General features: G+C 33.9%; 1 protein-coding gene across 2 annotated transcripts in view; it reads left to right on the forward strand.

Moving 5' to 3' along the window:
- The window catches only part of plekhh1 (pleckstrin homology domain containing, family H (with MyTH4 domain) member 1), a 50,222-nt gene that overhangs the window by 31,588 nt on the left and 1,600 nt on the right, over positions 1-17,034 (forward strand). Inside the window, exons 16-30 of one of the 2 annotated variants that reach the window (XM_016475469.1) lie at positions 664-744; positions 908-1,087; positions 3,218-3,329; positions 3,547-3,659; positions 6,756-6,932; positions 7,031-7,128; positions 8,516-8,693; positions 9,557-9,712; positions 9,825-9,922; positions 10,033-10,174; positions 10,263-10,402; positions 11,333-11,462; positions 11,621-11,704; positions 13,219-13,365; positions 13,980-14,199. In XM_016475469.1, coding sequence (XP_016330955.1) covers positions 664-744; positions 908-1,087; positions 3,218-3,329; positions 3,547-3,659; positions 6,756-6,932; positions 7,031-7,128; positions 8,516-8,693; positions 9,557-9,712; positions 9,825-9,922; positions 10,033-10,174; positions 10,263-10,402; positions 11,333-11,462; positions 11,621-11,704; positions 13,219-13,365; positions 13,980-14,162 — 2,019 coding nt within the window. In that variant the 3' untranslated portion in view covers positions 14,163-14,199. Of the gene's footprint in view, positions 1-663; positions 745-907; positions 1,088-3,217; positions 3,330-3,546; positions 3,660-6,755; positions 6,933-7,030; positions 7,129-8,515; positions 8,694-9,556; positions 9,713-9,824; positions 9,923-10,032; positions 10,175-10,262; positions 10,403-11,332; positions 11,463-11,620; positions 11,705-13,218; positions 13,366-13,979; positions 15,195-17,034 lie in introns of those variants that run through there. The other variant, XM_016475470.1, reaches the window with a different exon arrangement.

A 17,034-nucleotide genomic window follows, 5' to 3' on the forward strand; every position in this document is an offset into this window, starting at 1 on the left:
TGGAAGTCAGTGGGGACTATCAACTGTTTGATTACCAACATTCTTCCAAATATCTTCTTTTATGTTCAGCATAAGAAAGAACCTCATACAAGTTTGGAATGACATGAGGGTGACTAAATAACGACAACAAATGTCAATTTTGGGTGAACTATCCCTTTAAGGTGTGAGAATGATCCCGTCTCGCTTAGCCCAATGAATATTCGATTGTTTTTTTTTAGTTTTACTCTTGAATAGGTATTACCTTATGACGTTAGCCACAAACTAACTCTAAAAAGTCTAATAATTCATCTAGTCAAATCCACAGTATTTGAACATTGTATCTAGTCCAGCATGTCAGTGCATCCACTTCGCCACATCTGAAGGGTTTTGATTGACAGTTCAGCATAAAAAACTAAAATAATTAATGTTTTTCTTTTTCTGTATGTGGCTGTGCTTGTGTATTGACCTTCAGGATGTCTTGTCAAATGGGTGTGTTCATAATGGCATGATTTGTCTGTTTGAATGCATTTTATTTGACCATCCATTTTCAGTTTGACGAATAAACTGGAAGCAATATAAACCACATATTTAATATATTGAGCCTGTTTACGCCTGGTATTAAGATCCTGTTTTGCTCCATCTTTCTCTCTCCATATTTTTGACGATGTCTTTATTTTACTACAGGTGAAACATGGTCATTCAAAGCTTGTGTGGTGTGCTTTGATTGGGAAAGTCTTCCACTACTACCGAAACCAGGATGACAAGGTGGATATCTTTAGCTTCATTCAATTCAAAGTGATTTTAGTTTCCATGGAAGTTCATGTGTGTATTTTAAATGTTAAAATAAAAAGTATATATTCAGGTAATTTGTAAATTAATTTATGCTTAAGATGCTATTGTGCTGAGATCAAATATGTGTTTGTGGCAGTTCCCACTGGGTCAGCTACGTGTTCGGGAAGCACGGGTGGAAGAAGTGGACAGGTCATGTGACTCTGATGAGGATTATGAAGCAGGTGGGCGGGGCTTCCTCTCCTCTCACTTCACTTTAGTGGTTCATCCCAAAGAGCAAAGCCCCACCTACCTGCTTGTCGGCACTAAACAAGAAAAGGTACCACTTACACCGCAAACACAATCTGAATTTTGCCTAGCATTTACCTAAATGCTGCTTTTTGTTTATTATAATACAATATGTAAAATACTTTATTCATATGCAAATCCATTCTCCATGAAGGTATGTTATTATTAGTGTTGTTAAGCACAACACTTTGCTACGATGACAGCATTACTATTTAAACAAATCAACTTGTCAACAAAATAACATCAATAAAACCAAAAACCGTTATATACACTAGCTTTCAAAAGTTTGGGGTTGGTAGGATTTTGTAATGTTTTTGAAAGAAGTCTCTTACGCTCACCAGGGCTACATTTATGTGATCAAAGATACAGTAAAAACAATAATATTGTGAAATATTATTACTGTTTAAGTTACCTGTTTTCTATTTTATTATATTTTAAAATGTAATTTATTCCTGTGATTGCAAAGCTGATTTTTTTAGCAGTCATTACTTCAGTCTTCAGTGTCACATGATCCTTCAGAAATTACCCTATGCTGATTTGGTGCTCAAGAAACATTTCTTATTACCGTATTATCAATGTTGAAATCAGAAATCAGTGTTGCTTCATTTTTTATTTATTTATTTATTTTTTAGCAGGAAACATGCTACTTTTTTCAGGATTATTTGATGAACAGAAACAGCATTTAGCTTAGTCTGCACAGAAGTCTGTGACTCAAAAGAAACATCTAAATTAACTGATTGACTAAAATTCTAAATTGTAATACTACTCTGCTACTCTTTGGAAAAAATTGCATGTTTCTGAAAATGGTACATCAGTTCGTTTACTGTTATTTTTATACTATTTTTAGTATAGTATACTATTTTATACTTTCTAATACTATTTTTATACTATAGTACTTTTTAAATATTTTGAGTTAGCTTTTTTATAATTTTAGTTTTAGTAATTTTATGGGCTTTTTGACATTTGTTTTAAAAAAAATTTATTTAGCTTTCATTTTTATTTCAATTTAAGTTTCAGTCATTTTAGTACTTCTTTTTATACTTAAAGGTGCAGTAGGAGATCTTGGAAAATGCTAACTTTAGCCTGCGCTCGGACCGAGCGTTTTGATTGAACGAACATTTCTAGGTCCTATGCCCAATTCCACAGAATATATAAATACAGATAAATACATTTAGACCACTTAACTTAATGATTGCTATTGGGATGTGAAACAGATGCGCCGTTTTCGTTCAAATCCAAGCGTAAATACATGTAGAAAACGTATCCTTGTGTCGCGGCTGACACAGAATAGCATACGATGCTTGCGTTCAGCGGATATTCTCAAAAATGGCACTACAGTGATGCAGAGAGACACAGAGGAGACGAATTGTTGAATAAAGTCGTTATTTTTGTTTTCTTCGCTACATTTAGACCACTTAACTTAATGATTGCTATCGGGATGTGAAGAGAATTTCAACCAGCATAACAAAAAATGTTTATGAAGACAATCACCTATTGCACCTTTAATATCAATTAGCTGCCAAACAGCATTTCTGATTTTTCATCTAATATCATATAACATCTAATATATTATTTAAAATTTATTTCAATTAACAAAAATGACTTTAAAGGGATACTCCACCCCAAAATGAAAATTCTGTCATTAATCACTTACCCCCATGTCGTTCCAAACCCGTAAAAGCTTTGTTAGACACAGAGGAGACGAATTGTTGAATAAAGTCGTTATTTTTGTTTTCTTCGCGTACAAAAAGTATTCTTGTCACTTCATAACGTTACGGTTGAACCACTGATGGCAGATGGACTATTCTGACGATGTCTTTCATCCTTTTCTGGACCTTGACAGTGTAATTTACTTGGCAGTCAATGGGACAGTCACAAGCCTCCCGGTTTTCATCCAAAATATCTTAAATTGTGTTCTGAAGACGAACGAAGCTTTTACGGGTTTGGAACGACATGGGGGTAAGTGATTAATGACAGAATTTTCATTTTGGGGTGGAGTATCCCTTTAATAGTTTAACAATAATATGACTGAGCTACATTACTAACTTTAGTTTTTCAGCATCACTTCAGCTGTTCAATAGTGTCACTCCTTTTGGTAAATGAAATTAATCTCAGTTATACATCCGCATTCAAACCTAGTCTTTTGCCGTCTTTCTTATAGGACACCTGGCTGTACCACCTGACCGTCGCGGCGGGCAGTTGTGCCAGCTTGAGAGTGGGCACAGAGTACGAGCAGCTGATTGGCAAGCTGTTGGATGTGGATGGAGACCCAGGTCAGAAGTTACTTTTAAATATCTACCAACCGCACACTTCTACAACATGTACAACTGCTTCTCAAGTCACTTGATGGATGGTTTTAAATCGAGACAGACAGATTGAATGACTCTATTTAGACCCCAGACAGTGTTTACGACCAGTTCTTATGGCCTGATAACAGCTGTTGTGTCATTTTCATTTGTTTTTCAATCTGTTGTGTGTTCATGCGTGCAGACTCCGCTCTGTGGAAACGTGAAGTGTTGTGTTTCAGTAAAGAGGGTCTGCGGTACCCTCTCACCACACTGCCCTCCGAGGCTCTCCAAACAGAGGCTCTCAAGCTCTTTAAGGTGAACGCTCTCGTCTGTGTCTTCTTTTACTCTCACATTGACAAACGCTCTAGTCTTTATGTCCTCTTGTTGTCTTTATCTTCCTTGAAGAGTCACTCCATCTCTTGAGACACTTCTAAGTTGTCCTCGTCCTCCTCTCCTGAGGGTTAATGGTGCCGTCCTGTCCCTGTGTGTGAGAGAGCTACTGTGTCTCCCACAGCAGGATCAAAGGCTGTGATGGGAGGCCTTGTGCTCATTATAGCGCAGGAGATAATGAGCTGGATTTGGCTCTGATTGACGTAAAAAAAACTCTCTGCAGTGTAGTCATGTTGGGGAAGCTGCTTTGAAACTGTAGCTTGCCAAGATACATGCTACTCATAATTTATAGTAGTTCAGACTACACTTTCGAAACAGTAGTACTTGGATACAGTACTCGTAATAAAATCAGAGGTTTTTTGGCACAAAACATTTAGGATCTCTATTACGGTGTCAAATGGGAACACATAAACTAAATCATGGCTAACAATATAATAAAAACTACTCTAAACTGAAGCAGAAACAGCTGCTGGTATCAAAATAGCAGGCTGGTTGATGACCAGTATAATTTGAATGCACATGATGAAATTAAATGAGCACGGCATAAACTACCGTTCAAAAATTCGGGGTCAATAGTAAATGTGGTCAGTATATTAATAAAATCAGCATATTAGAATGATTTCTAAAGAATCATTTGACACTGAAGACTTGAGTAATGGCTGTAAAATTCAGCTTTGCCACAGAAATAACGGAGAACAGAAATAAATAAGTTATTTTAAAGTATAAAAATATTTTACAATATTACTTTTTGTACTGTATTTTTGATCAAATATATGCAGCCTTTCTATATAACCTCAAACTAAGTAATTTAAACAATTAATTAGCCTGGATGATATATTAATATATTAACGTCTTGTCTCCTTAACTGAACATGAGATGGCTTGTTCATTCAGCTCATTCTGAGTGTTGTTCAGATTTAAAATCATCTCATTTTGAATCTGAACAAAAATCCAAAATAACTGAACTAACAAGCCATCTAATTTGAAAATGAAGTGAGCAAATCAGGTATTTTATTCATGAATGTACAATTATTAATGAATAGTAAGACGGTGTAAGAATTAAGCATGCATAAAAACGGCCAATGATACAAATAAAATGACTTCATATAATCTGTTATTTTAGTATTATTTATTTATTATATTATAGTATTTATTCATATTTTGAATTAGCTGAGGTTTATATATTTTGATTTTATTAAGTTTTTCATTTCATTTTAAGTTTGAGTAATTTTGTTATGTGCTTATGTCTTTTTTTTTTTGTTTTGGTTAATATTTCTGTTCAGCTTTTATTTATTTATTTATTTTTCAAGTCAAGTACTTAAACTTACTTTATTTCATTTAGTTGCCAAAGCAACAGTTCTGATTTTTAAGTTGTTTTTCATCTAATATTTATTTTAGATTTTTTTTCAGTTAACAAAAACAATTTGTAATAGTTTTAGTTTTACTTAACAATACCAATGTATTTAGATAAATATCTAAATATTATAAAAGTCATGCTCAGCAGTTCACAAAACAGAGGGAAAATAACAGATCTGCTTTGTTGTCATTTTTGGGCGAAACACGATGCTGAAATCTCTTGGTAGATTTATAAATGTGAATTAGGATGATACGTTTCTTCAGTTGTGAATAACTAGGTTGTTTTGTAACGACTTGGTTGAGTGAATGATTTAATGACTTAAACACACAAAAAATACAGTTGCTTGATGCCACCTACTGGCTTAACCATGTAACCTGCAACAAAAGTAGCTAAACTAATCAGGGAATGAATCCGAATGAAGCTTTTTGGTTAATGGATTCAAACCATTCACAAGAATGAATCACAATCCTCACTTCAACACAGACTTTCTAGGAGAATGCACTTATGTTCACTTAATTGTGCCCCATTTGTAAAGCTACATGTAAATAATGTGAAAAAAGTGAATTAGGGTTTGTTACAGTTATCCATTATGCAAGAAATGCAGTTAGTAGCATCACTACTTCTAGTAATGACTTCTAAACAAGTGGTACTCAGCACTTTGTGTGGGAAATGGCACTAGCCCTGTAACGTCTCATTTTGAGGACAGGCCTAAACATTTCATTCTGAGTTCAAAGAGGATCGCTGACAGCGTTTGGAGAGATAGTCTCATTCCAGTAACCCGTAGTTTCTCCTCAGGCTCCCGTTTTCTATTGACAACCCTGTTCTCCAGAGGTTTGCAGACATTATGCCCTATTGACTGTTCAATGGCGTATCCTCGAGAGCTAGCATCGTGCGCAGCCCTCAGTGCTCTTTGAAGATCAGACGGGCTTTTTAGGTAGTCATTCGATACTGAAAGAAAAAGCCTCCCACTCTGAAGTAATGAATGGGGGGTTGACAGCTCCATCCTGACTTGATTGAATTTGCATTGTAAGAATTTCTGTACGAACAGAAACGGAATGTTAATAAGTAAGTAAAGCGTGTTGTTGCACGCACTGTCTGTATGGCTACAGAACCAGCTGTGTGCGTTAACATGTTGTGTGAGGAGTTCGCCATCTGCTGGTTGTTCTGTTCTCATCACAGATGGTAGTGCCATATATTTCTAGCTTTTCTCTGTCCGCTCATATGGTTTTAAAAAACCTTTATGCCAATTTCAAGATAAAAATCTATTTAACGGTTCTTTAAATGTCATGCGGTGTCTATCAAGTAAAAAATACATGTCTTGGATACATGTGAGAGAACACATCTAAATATGTAAAGTGAAATAAAATGAAACTAAATAATAAATTAAATGTATAATTAATTAAATGAATTATAAATCTAAATTTTATTTTATTTCTCCATAAATATAATATATTTTGGGTGGCCGTCGTTACACCACATTACATTTTACAACCTGAACTAACTTTGTGTGATCATAAAAAGGTCCAGTTATCTGACATTGTTATGGACTGTTTTCATGAACAGCATTTTTAAATGTATTTTTGTATAAACTAATAAATAAGGAAATAATTTAGTGTCATTGACCCACACACATACAAATAAGTTATTGTTTTGCCCCCCTGGTAGTCATGTCAGCTGTTCATCAATGTGCTGGTGGAGTCTCCCTCCATCGACTACCACACCTCGCTGGCCCAGAATGCACTGCAGGTGTGCCTAACACATCCAGAACTGCAGAATGAGATGTACTGTCAGCTGATCAAACAGACCCACTGCCGCACTCCTCACAACTATGCCCTCACGCAGGTCAGTGTCATATTTGTGCACACACACATTTCACACTGTATCGTCATATGAAGTGTTTTATGTTTCTATATCTCACCGCTCTTCTTTTTCTTTCTCAGTGCTGGCAGCTGTTATCATTGTGTGTAGCTCTCTTCCTGCCTCAGCACCATTTCCTGTGGTACCTCAGACAGTACCTGCAGCGGAATGCAGATCCCAGGTCACTGGCCACACACTCACTCACTCACTCACTCCATGAAGTACAATGTGTTGAATAAATTCCACTAATAAATTTCCCTCACAGACTAATTCTCAAATATATATTTATATTTATAATATGTACAAATAAATCTGAATATATAGTTTGTGAATAGTTGTATTATTATATACAGATATTTGGAATTACAACTATATATTCAGGATTATAACTGTATATTTTGATTTATAAACATATTTTGTAATATGTTATCAATACATCATTTGTGACCCTGGACCACAAAACCAGTCATAAGGGTCAATTTCTTGAAATTGAGATTTTTTCATCTTCTGAAAGCTGAATAAATAAGCTTTCCATTTATGTATGGTTTGTTAATATAGGACAATATTTGTCTGAGAACTCTTTGAAAATCTGGAATCTGAGGGTGCAAAAAAATCTAAATATTGAGAAAATCGCCTTTAAATCTGTCCAAATGAAGTTCTTAGCAATGCATATTACTAATCAAAAATTAAGTTTTGATATATTTACAGTAGGAAATTTACAAAATATCTTCATGGAACATGATCTTTACTTAATATCCTAATGATTTTTGGCATAAAAGAAAAATCCATAATTTTGACCCATACAATGTATTGTTGGCTATTGCTACAAATATAATATACCCGTGCGACTTATGACTGTTTTTTTGTGGTCCAGGGTCACATTTATAATATATGTTCTGGTTTATTCAGTATTTATAAATACTGTATATTTTAAGAATTTACATTTTATACATTCAGATTCATAACTATATGTTCAGATTTACAACTATACACCACTGTTTACAAGTTTTACATTTAAATGTATTTGAAAGAAGTCTTTTCTGCTCACTGAGGCTGCATTCCTTTCAGCAAAAACACAGTAAAACAGTAATACTGTGAAATATTTTTTAAACTTAAAATAAACTGTTTTAATTTTTTTTTTTTTATATTTTAAAATGATTCTTTAGAAATCATTCTAATTTAAAAAGCATTTATTTGAAATCTTTTGTAACATTATTAAAGTTGTTACTATCAATTTTTTATAAATTTCATGAATTTCTTGCAAAAAAAAAACTAAGAATGGAAGTGTATATTTGAATTAATAGCTATATATTTAGATGTAAATTTTACATCTTAAAATTTACATCTTACATAATTTAAGAATGTCATATACAGTATATCTTACTTAATTAATTAAATTCAAATCACTGTCAAAAAAGGCTGCTTCAAAAATAATAAGAAAAAAAATAGGGAGTTTTGATGTGCTTACTGCAAAACAAGACTTAGATACCGATACGAATAAGGGTTTTTGCAGTGATGCCTCATGTAATTGAATTTGAAAGCCTGTGTTTATGTGTGTACACCCACAGGACTGAAGTGGGGAAGTATGCTGTGTACTGCCAGCGCTCGGTAGAGAGAACCTTACAGAATGGAGAGAGAGAGGCAAAGCCTTCACGAATGGAAATTCTGTCTATTCTGCTGAGAAACCCCTACCATCACTCGCTCCCCTTCAGCATACCTGTTCACTTCATGAACAACACTTATGAGGTACACACCAACACGTTCTGTTCCCATTGATCTGGCACTCTGTAAAGCCTACTGTATCATGCTCGAGACGCAAATTTCTAAGGCTTGTAAATTATCAACATAATTAACTAAAAATCCTGTTGTACACAATCTACTGCATGCCTTCTGCCCTCTGAATCATAGTCTCTATATTTTTTAGTGTTTTTTTTCTTGTCTTTGTGCTGTGAAATCTTTACTAATTTATATGAAGTAAATGTAAGAATAATTTTATTGTTAGTAATATTTCAAGATGAACATTGACTGGACTAAAGCAACTTAAAAAAAAAAAAAATTAGGCTTTTGTTTATTTGTGCATCTCTCAGTCATCATTATATTGCATTGCACTGTATTTTTTGCTCACTTTGGGCCTCTGAATAAAACTGAGGTGGGTTTTTTTCTCCTCGAATATGAACTCCGTATTCTTATATATCACACTATTTGAACCATAAAAGCCTGATGTATCAAATATGGCACTCAACAAAAACACAATTGCATTTTTAAAAAGAATATTATGTGTGAAGTTTCAATAGACTGTTCCATTTAAAATAAATAAATAAATAAATACTTTTTTCCTGTTAACACTTGGTATTAAGATGCATTCAGGATTTTAGACCCCATTAACACCTGTATTCGATGCTGGAATGGCGTTAAGAAGAAAATAAACAAACAAACACCTGAATTCAGCATTGACTACTCATGATATGGTCACAAAGATGGATGCTAATGTCAGGTGTAAACAGTGTCTTTGATGTATTATATGGAATGTATAAGTGTCAACAGTTTTACTAAAGCAGGACAGGCTTTCAGAATGCTGCTGCCTCTTCCCTTCCTCCATCTCTCTCTAGGTTGTAGGTTTTGATGGTTCCACCACAGTGGAGGAGTTCCTGAACACAGTCAACCAGAGAGCAGGCATGAGGAAGCCACAGATTTCAGGCTTTGCGCTCTTCACTGACGACCCCTCTGGAAAAGACCTGGAGCATTGCCTGCAGCCAAGCAATAAAGTATGAAATGAACATTAAATATCAGAGCTTTTTACAACCACAAAAACATTTTAGTCTATCTATTCTGTGCTGCAAGAAAATTAGCGGAATGCTTTTTTATCTTCTGCTGCAGATTTGTGATGTGATCTCAAAGTGGGAACAGGCACTGAAAGAACTTCATCCTGGAAAATATGAGGGAACACGGATTGTCCGTCTCACTTATAAAAGCAGGTATGTTTGAGAAACTGTGGTTTTGTATCTATTGAAACCAAGTATTAAGAATGTTTTTGTCAATAGATTAATAATGTTAGGGTTTTAAAAGTATTCAATCTTCCTTGTAGACTGTGTTTCCGAGCTCAGGCTAAGGGGGAGACTGAGCGAGAGCGCCTCCTGCTGGCTTATCAAGTAAATGAAGAGGTACAACAAGGGCACTTCCCTGTCAGTAAGGAACTGGGCCTGGAGGTGGCTGCGCTGATGGCACAGGTGTGTGTTAAAGTGGATCAAGTGTTCGAGGGTAAGTGTATTTGAAGTGGTGGATCACAAATACACCTCACTCACATTTATCTTTTAGGTCGAGCATGGTGACTTAGACCGGCCAGCAATGTCTCCCACTGCTTCTTCTCAGTCGAAGACCCAACAGGTCCTTCTGCAGGTACTGGAGCGTTTTTACCCTAAACGCTACAAGCAGGAATGCAGCATCGAGCAGCTTAGGTAAATTCACATTGATTTGATTTTGTGTTCATTATAATCACTTCATGTTCATGATTATATTATATTACATTAGTGGTAATTAATCTGTAGCAGTTTATTATATATTGATTTAGAATATGCATGATATATGATATAACTTTTTGTTTCAGTATGTTCATTCACAATTATTATGTATCATCATATAATCTCATATAACAAAATAAAAATGTTCACAATTTCACAATAATTTTCAAAAAAAAAAAAAAGGATGACATGATTGATTGAAAAATCATTGATTAATTTTTGTGTGCCTTATTCAATTTTAGGACAACTTGATGCGATTGCACAAAACAATCCTAAAGTACAGTAAAATATAAAATAAAATAAAATCTGAATTAAAAAAAATCTAAGATAACAATTACTAATCCATAAATGAAAAATCAGGAAAGGCTATAGAGTAAAGATGTATCATTTTTATATAATAGTATGTATTTTAGAATAATTATAATTATATAATAAATTGTAATGATATAATAGAATAATTTATCTTTAATTTATCATATATCATTTTCAATTTATATATATTAATACACTTTTTGGAATTATTTATTCTGATGTTTGACCAAAGAATGCCCCATTTACAAATCAAAATATAATAACACTGTATATTATGTATACATTTATATTACATTTGTAATCTATATTTAGCATTTAATTATATACAGTTTAATTTAGTATAAATATATATTTTTAATATATAAATGCAGCTTTGTGGAATCATTTTTAACATATAATCATTTAGTTTTATACTAATGTTTGACCATAGAATGCCAAATTTACCTATTTTACCATATTATACTTTTCTTTATTAACTGTAATATGATATGCTTACTGTTGTTTTTCTTCATTTAAAAAGAACATGCAATCTTTAATCGCAACTTTGTCCCACAGGGAACCCGCTGAGCGTTTGGCCACTAAGTGGTCTGTCCTTCGTGGATGCACAGCCTCTGAATGTGTGAGAATCTACCTGACCGTGGCCCGCAAGTGGCCTCTGTTTGGCGCCAAGCTGTTCAGTGCCAAGGTAAGATCAGATGTACAGTAGATAAGGTGACAGTTTCCTTAGCCACTGATAAAACTGACTGCTATTTTCTAGAAAGATTTTCAGATGTATTTTTCACAAGAGGGCTTGTTAAAACATGACAGAATTTCTCCTTTTACTCCCACTCTGTTGGTGCACAGCCATTGCCTCCCTCTTCATTGGAGCAAACTCGAGTGTGGCTGGCTGTTAATGAGGATGGGCTGAGTGTTCTGGACTACACAATGGTGAGTGAATGCGGATACTTGCTCTAGTTATAGCTTCAGAAAGTAAGACTGCATTAAAGGAATATTACGGGTCATTTACAACTTAAGCTCTTAAGTGTGCTGTTGATTACCACAGAAAATAATTTATGCTCCCTCAGGTTGTAAAAACAAATAAAGAACATGCTTACAGTAAAGCTCTTTTAATGAAAGCCTATAAGTAAAGTGTGCAGCACCACAAATATAAAACTATAATATAGTTTTGAAAATGTAACAGTAACAAGGAATATGATGTAACTGTAAAGTACCTCTGTAAATATGTATAAACATGTACAATACATAGAGCTAATTCCAAGAAAATGTAGGATTAAATCTCATACTGTTTTGACAATAAAAATAAGCAAATACTGCTACTGATCTCAACCAATATATCATATAGACCAAATTATTTGATCAGAATCTAAGTAATATTCAAAAGCCTTCACAGTTCCATGACATCCCCACCATATTTTTAAAAAACATTGATCGCACATTACCAGTTGTTACAAGTTACCAGATAAACTATGTTTATCCATGTAGAAAAGTAGTTCTACCGCAAATGAACAATTTAGCAATTTAACAAAAATATGAGCTTCATATTTCTGCTTTAAACCCTCCTGTTCACATACCTGCTGGACTTTTATTGTAAGTGCACTTCCTTTCAGACCTTTATCGCCCTCTCTTGGCTCAGTGAAATTTTATTTTATTTTAGTTTAGTTTAGTTTAGTTCTTCCATTTTCTAGGTTTCAAGAACTATATTATATTTATCTGGCACTTAGAGGGCCATATTGGCAGGTGTGCTTGTTTGAAAAGCTGTAGTCCTGATATCTTGCCAGTTGGCTGTATTCTCACTTGGAGAGGTCTGATTGTTTTGAGAAAGAATAAACAGGGTCAGGCAGACTCTGTAATTTTCTGTTTTCTATTTTTTATATCTTTTTTGCTTTAACTTCTTCATCCACTCACTATTCTCTCCAGTTCACAAAAAAAAATCGCCTTTTACAGAAAATATACAGAAAAAATAGTAATATTGTGATATATTATTACAATTTATTGATATTATTATGACTTATTGTTATTATCATCAACTGTATGTTTTTATTTTTATATATTTTAAAATGTGCTTATTGTGTAATTAATGTGATTGTCATTACTCCAGTATTTAGTGTCGCATGATTCTTCAGAAATAATTCTAATATGCTGATTTGCTACTCAAGAAATATTTCTTCTTCTTATTATTATGATGTTGGAAACAGTTGAGATACTTAATATTTTTGTGGAAACCATAATACATTTCTTCAGGATTCGTTAATGAACAGAAAGTTCAAAAGAACAACATTTATTTGAAATTTTCTAACGATATTAAAGTCTATACCGTTACTTTTGCTTGATAAATTTAATACATCTTTGGTGAATAAAAGTGTTAATTTCTTGCAAAAAAACAGTAGTGTTTATATTTGTTTTTGAAAATATCTCAATTTGTGTGCTCTGCTTTTCTTCAGCACCCATTAGTCACATATCCATACCAGTCAGTGATCACCTTTGGAGGCTGCAAGGAAGATTTCATGCTAGTGGTCAGCCAGATTAAAGAGCAGGCTTTGGGCAAGAAGACTGTGGATAAACTTTTATTTGCAATGGCTAAACCAAAGGTAAGACCTGCTAAGTCACAAAAGGTAAAACACAGTTTAACCGCATTTCCAAATGAAGCCAGTAAAGACGGAATTCTGATGTGGTGCTTTTAGCATTAAATTTTATGACCCATCTTAAAAATCTGATCTGAAGTGTGTGGGGGTGAAATCAGAACTTTAAAACAGCTTGAACTCCTACACCCCCCTTTGAAACCACTATCTGAAAGACATCCAATGATAAAAACAGGTTTTTCAATGAGAGTTTCACTCATACAGGATTACGTGATACAGGAAGTGCTAATGAGCTCGTATATCTGTGGTTTGTTGTGTCTTTTTTGGCCTGATACAGTAAGAGCAAGTTTAATGTTGAAAAACCTGAGTTGAACTCCTACACCCCCCTTTGAAACCACTATCTGAAAGACATCCAATGATAAAAACAGGTTTTTCAATGAGAGTTTCACTCATACAGGATTACGTGATACAGGAAGTGCTAATGAGCTCGTATATCTGTGGTTTGTTGTGTCTTTTTTGGCCTGATACAGTAAGAGCAAGTTTAATGTTGAAATATTCATCTACTAAAGACCTCCTGGTTCACTGTCTGTCTCTCTCTCTCTCTCTCTCTTTCATTGCTGTAGATCCTGGAACTGACGCTCCTCATGGCTAGTTATATTAACTGCTGGACCTCCAACTTACCAGGGGCCGGAAACCAGACTCAAGGCTCAGCGCTGGGGCCTCAAGGAGACAGGAAGCTCTGGGACATTGACAGCCGACACTTCCCCTCAATGACATACACCACCAAAGGCCCCACTCTCCTTTAAAACCTCAGTCTCCAGGTGGCTGGATACATCACATGGTCTGCAAACAAATAATAACACATTTTAGGAAATGTTTAGATCATTTACTTTGGGAAACAATTCAAAGATTTTGTGTTTGAAGTTTCAGACCATAAACTGCACAAGTTATTTATTGTGCAAAACAGACACCACTTGCACACTGTTCGTAGTCCAAATACAAAAAATAAGTGCATCGCAAAGTGGGTTTTTAAATGGAAACTCATAGAAACCCACCCTGAGAAGATCACCCACAAAGTCAGAGCAGATCCAAGAGTATTTCATTCTTGAATGCTAAAAAGTTTGGCGTTAATTTTTAAGGAATTAGAGCTTTTAAACTGGACGCCCAGTTAAAGGCACGGTTTGACTTTTTCATTTGTGCGTAACATGATTTTATTTCTGTCTTTGTTTGAATTTTTAAATGTTTAGTTAGTTAAAGGTTTTTTTGTGTAACGGTACATTAATTAATGGTACCATCAGTCAATTGAAGTTTATACAGTGAATATCAGAATGTGTAGAAACATTACACAGATCATCTCTAATACACATTTAGCGGAAACTAGCTAACCAGTATATAAAGGACAGTCATATGTGGTACATGACTCAAGAGCAGTCTATTAGTGTAGTCTTCTCATCTATCCAAGTAGGAAATGACATGAAAATGTCGTCAGCACTATGTGAAGTTATAGAGTTTGGGTTAAAAGTTTTTTTCATTTGTTTTGTGCCATTTTCCATAGTACTACCAAACATAATGCTTAATCTGAGCCAAACTGTTCATGTAGTGACAAGTTTTATGTTATACAGTAGTTGTAGAAAGGCACACATTAAGGCTACTTCATATTTGCTCGCTAGCCATAGCCTTGCCTCTTGTATAAAGAAAAAAAAAAGAACACAGCCACACATTTCTCAACATGACGTTAATATGTGCAGGATCATATATTTTCGTGAAGTTTGTAGCTTGAGAATGGCCATAGTAGTTATACTGATATTATTATGACGTAATTTTTTATTAGATTTTTTTTTAAACATTAGGTCTTAGCATATTTACCATAAAGTGCATGTTTTCAACCATAGAAAATGTTAAACTTTTTTCCCCCATACTTCATAAAACTTAAGAATAAATACAAGTATAGTCTACTTTGTTCAATAAAATAAAAATTTGAATAATTATCAAGTGTTTCAGAAACTGACAATTGATAATAAGTAGGTAAAGACACACACTGTACCAATAATATGGCAGATTTTGAAAGATTGGAGGATGTACGGATGAGTTTTGAAAAAGAGCTGTAATAATGACTTGAATTATTCTATGAATCAAACCACTGTCTCTGTATTTTGAATATTTATTTTGTCATTTTTTTTAAACTTTGCTTTTTTTAGTCTAACCAATTTGTGTTTATTCAGTTCTTTTCTAGAAACCTTGAAGCATTTCAAGTGGCTTAGAAATAGTGTGACTTTTGTAATTGTTAAAATCCAAGCCTAAAAATGTGGTAAAAACAGACATTCAGAGGTGATGCTGTGAGAACTTCACATTTTATGTGCATATAGAGGTTGTTGCAAATAAAAAATGAATTGTTTTGGTGTTTCCTTTTTGATTCATTTTTGCATTTCATTTCAAGGATTTGTTGACATTATATTATCTTTATGCACAGTTTGACTATTGTTAAACTCTTCATGTTCATCTGTGTAAAATACTTCTCTATTCCATTATATTATCAAGAAGTCATTTTCTTTTAGGCTTTCTGTGTGCCCTTAGCAATTATAGTAAAGTCTCATACAAATTTACAGACCAGTTTGTTTAGAATTACTTGTTCTTATATTGCAAAAAAAAAAAAAAAATATGAATAACTGAAAAAGTTGACACATTTGTTGGCCACCATGTAGGTTTATAGACGGGGTGGGGTTTTGTCTGCTCTCTCACTCCAGGCAGGTCAAAGTGCTAATGGCATTTCCCTGCCAATAGCTTGCTATAAATTCACAATTCGAAAATTAAACGGGGAAAAAATGTGTATGTTCTAAGCTAATACGGTAATATGCTCATTACTCAGCCAAGACTCTCTCTAAGCAAGTTGTAACATTGAATTAGGGAAAGCCTGCTTTTCATTGTTGCCTTCTGCAAAGGAAGAAAAAAAGCTGTGGCTCACTATATGATTTGAAGGAATCCCAGACACATTTTAAATGACAGCATTTAGTTTATGAGACATCAAGAAAATTATTTTAACCTCAGAGTTCTGTTTTAAAACTCTTAAGAATTTGAGCATCAGAAACAAAATACAATGACATATCTGCATGTCATCTACAGATTTCTTATTCATGACAGTCAATGCTTGAAATTTTTTTAAGGTATATATTTATTTATTTTAGATATAGATCTATATTAATTATATATGTATATACACACACACACACACACACACACACACACACACACACACACACACACACACGTGTACGTGTGTGTATATATGTATATACGTGACCCTGGACCACAAAACCAGTCTTAAGTCGCTGGGGTATATTTGTAGCAATAGCCAAAAAAACATTGTATGGGTCAAAATTATTGATTTTTCTTTTATGCCAAAAATCATTAGGATATTAAGTAAAGATCATGTTCCATTAAGATATTTTGTAAATTTCCTACTGTAAATACATCAAAACTTAATTTTTGATTAGTAATATGCATTGCTAAGAATTAATTTGGACAGATTTAAGTCCAGGGTCACATGTGTGTGTGTGTGTATATATAAATATATATCAACTAACTTCATAGTTTTATTCACATTCACTGTTTTTTTTTAATCCACTATTTATCACCATCTATTTTTTTCCACTATCTGACCCAGCATAATTATATATATAT

Source organism: Sinocyclocheilus anshuiensis, unplaced genomic scaffold (assembly GCF_001515605.1).
Source record: "Sinocyclocheilus anshuiensis isolate Anshui unplaced genomic scaffold, SAMN03320099.WGS_v1.1 scaffold676, whole genome shotgun sequence".
Lineage (NCBI taxonomy): Eukaryota > Metazoa > Chordata > Actinopteri > Cypriniformes > Cyprinidae > Sinocyclocheilus > Sinocyclocheilus anshuiensis.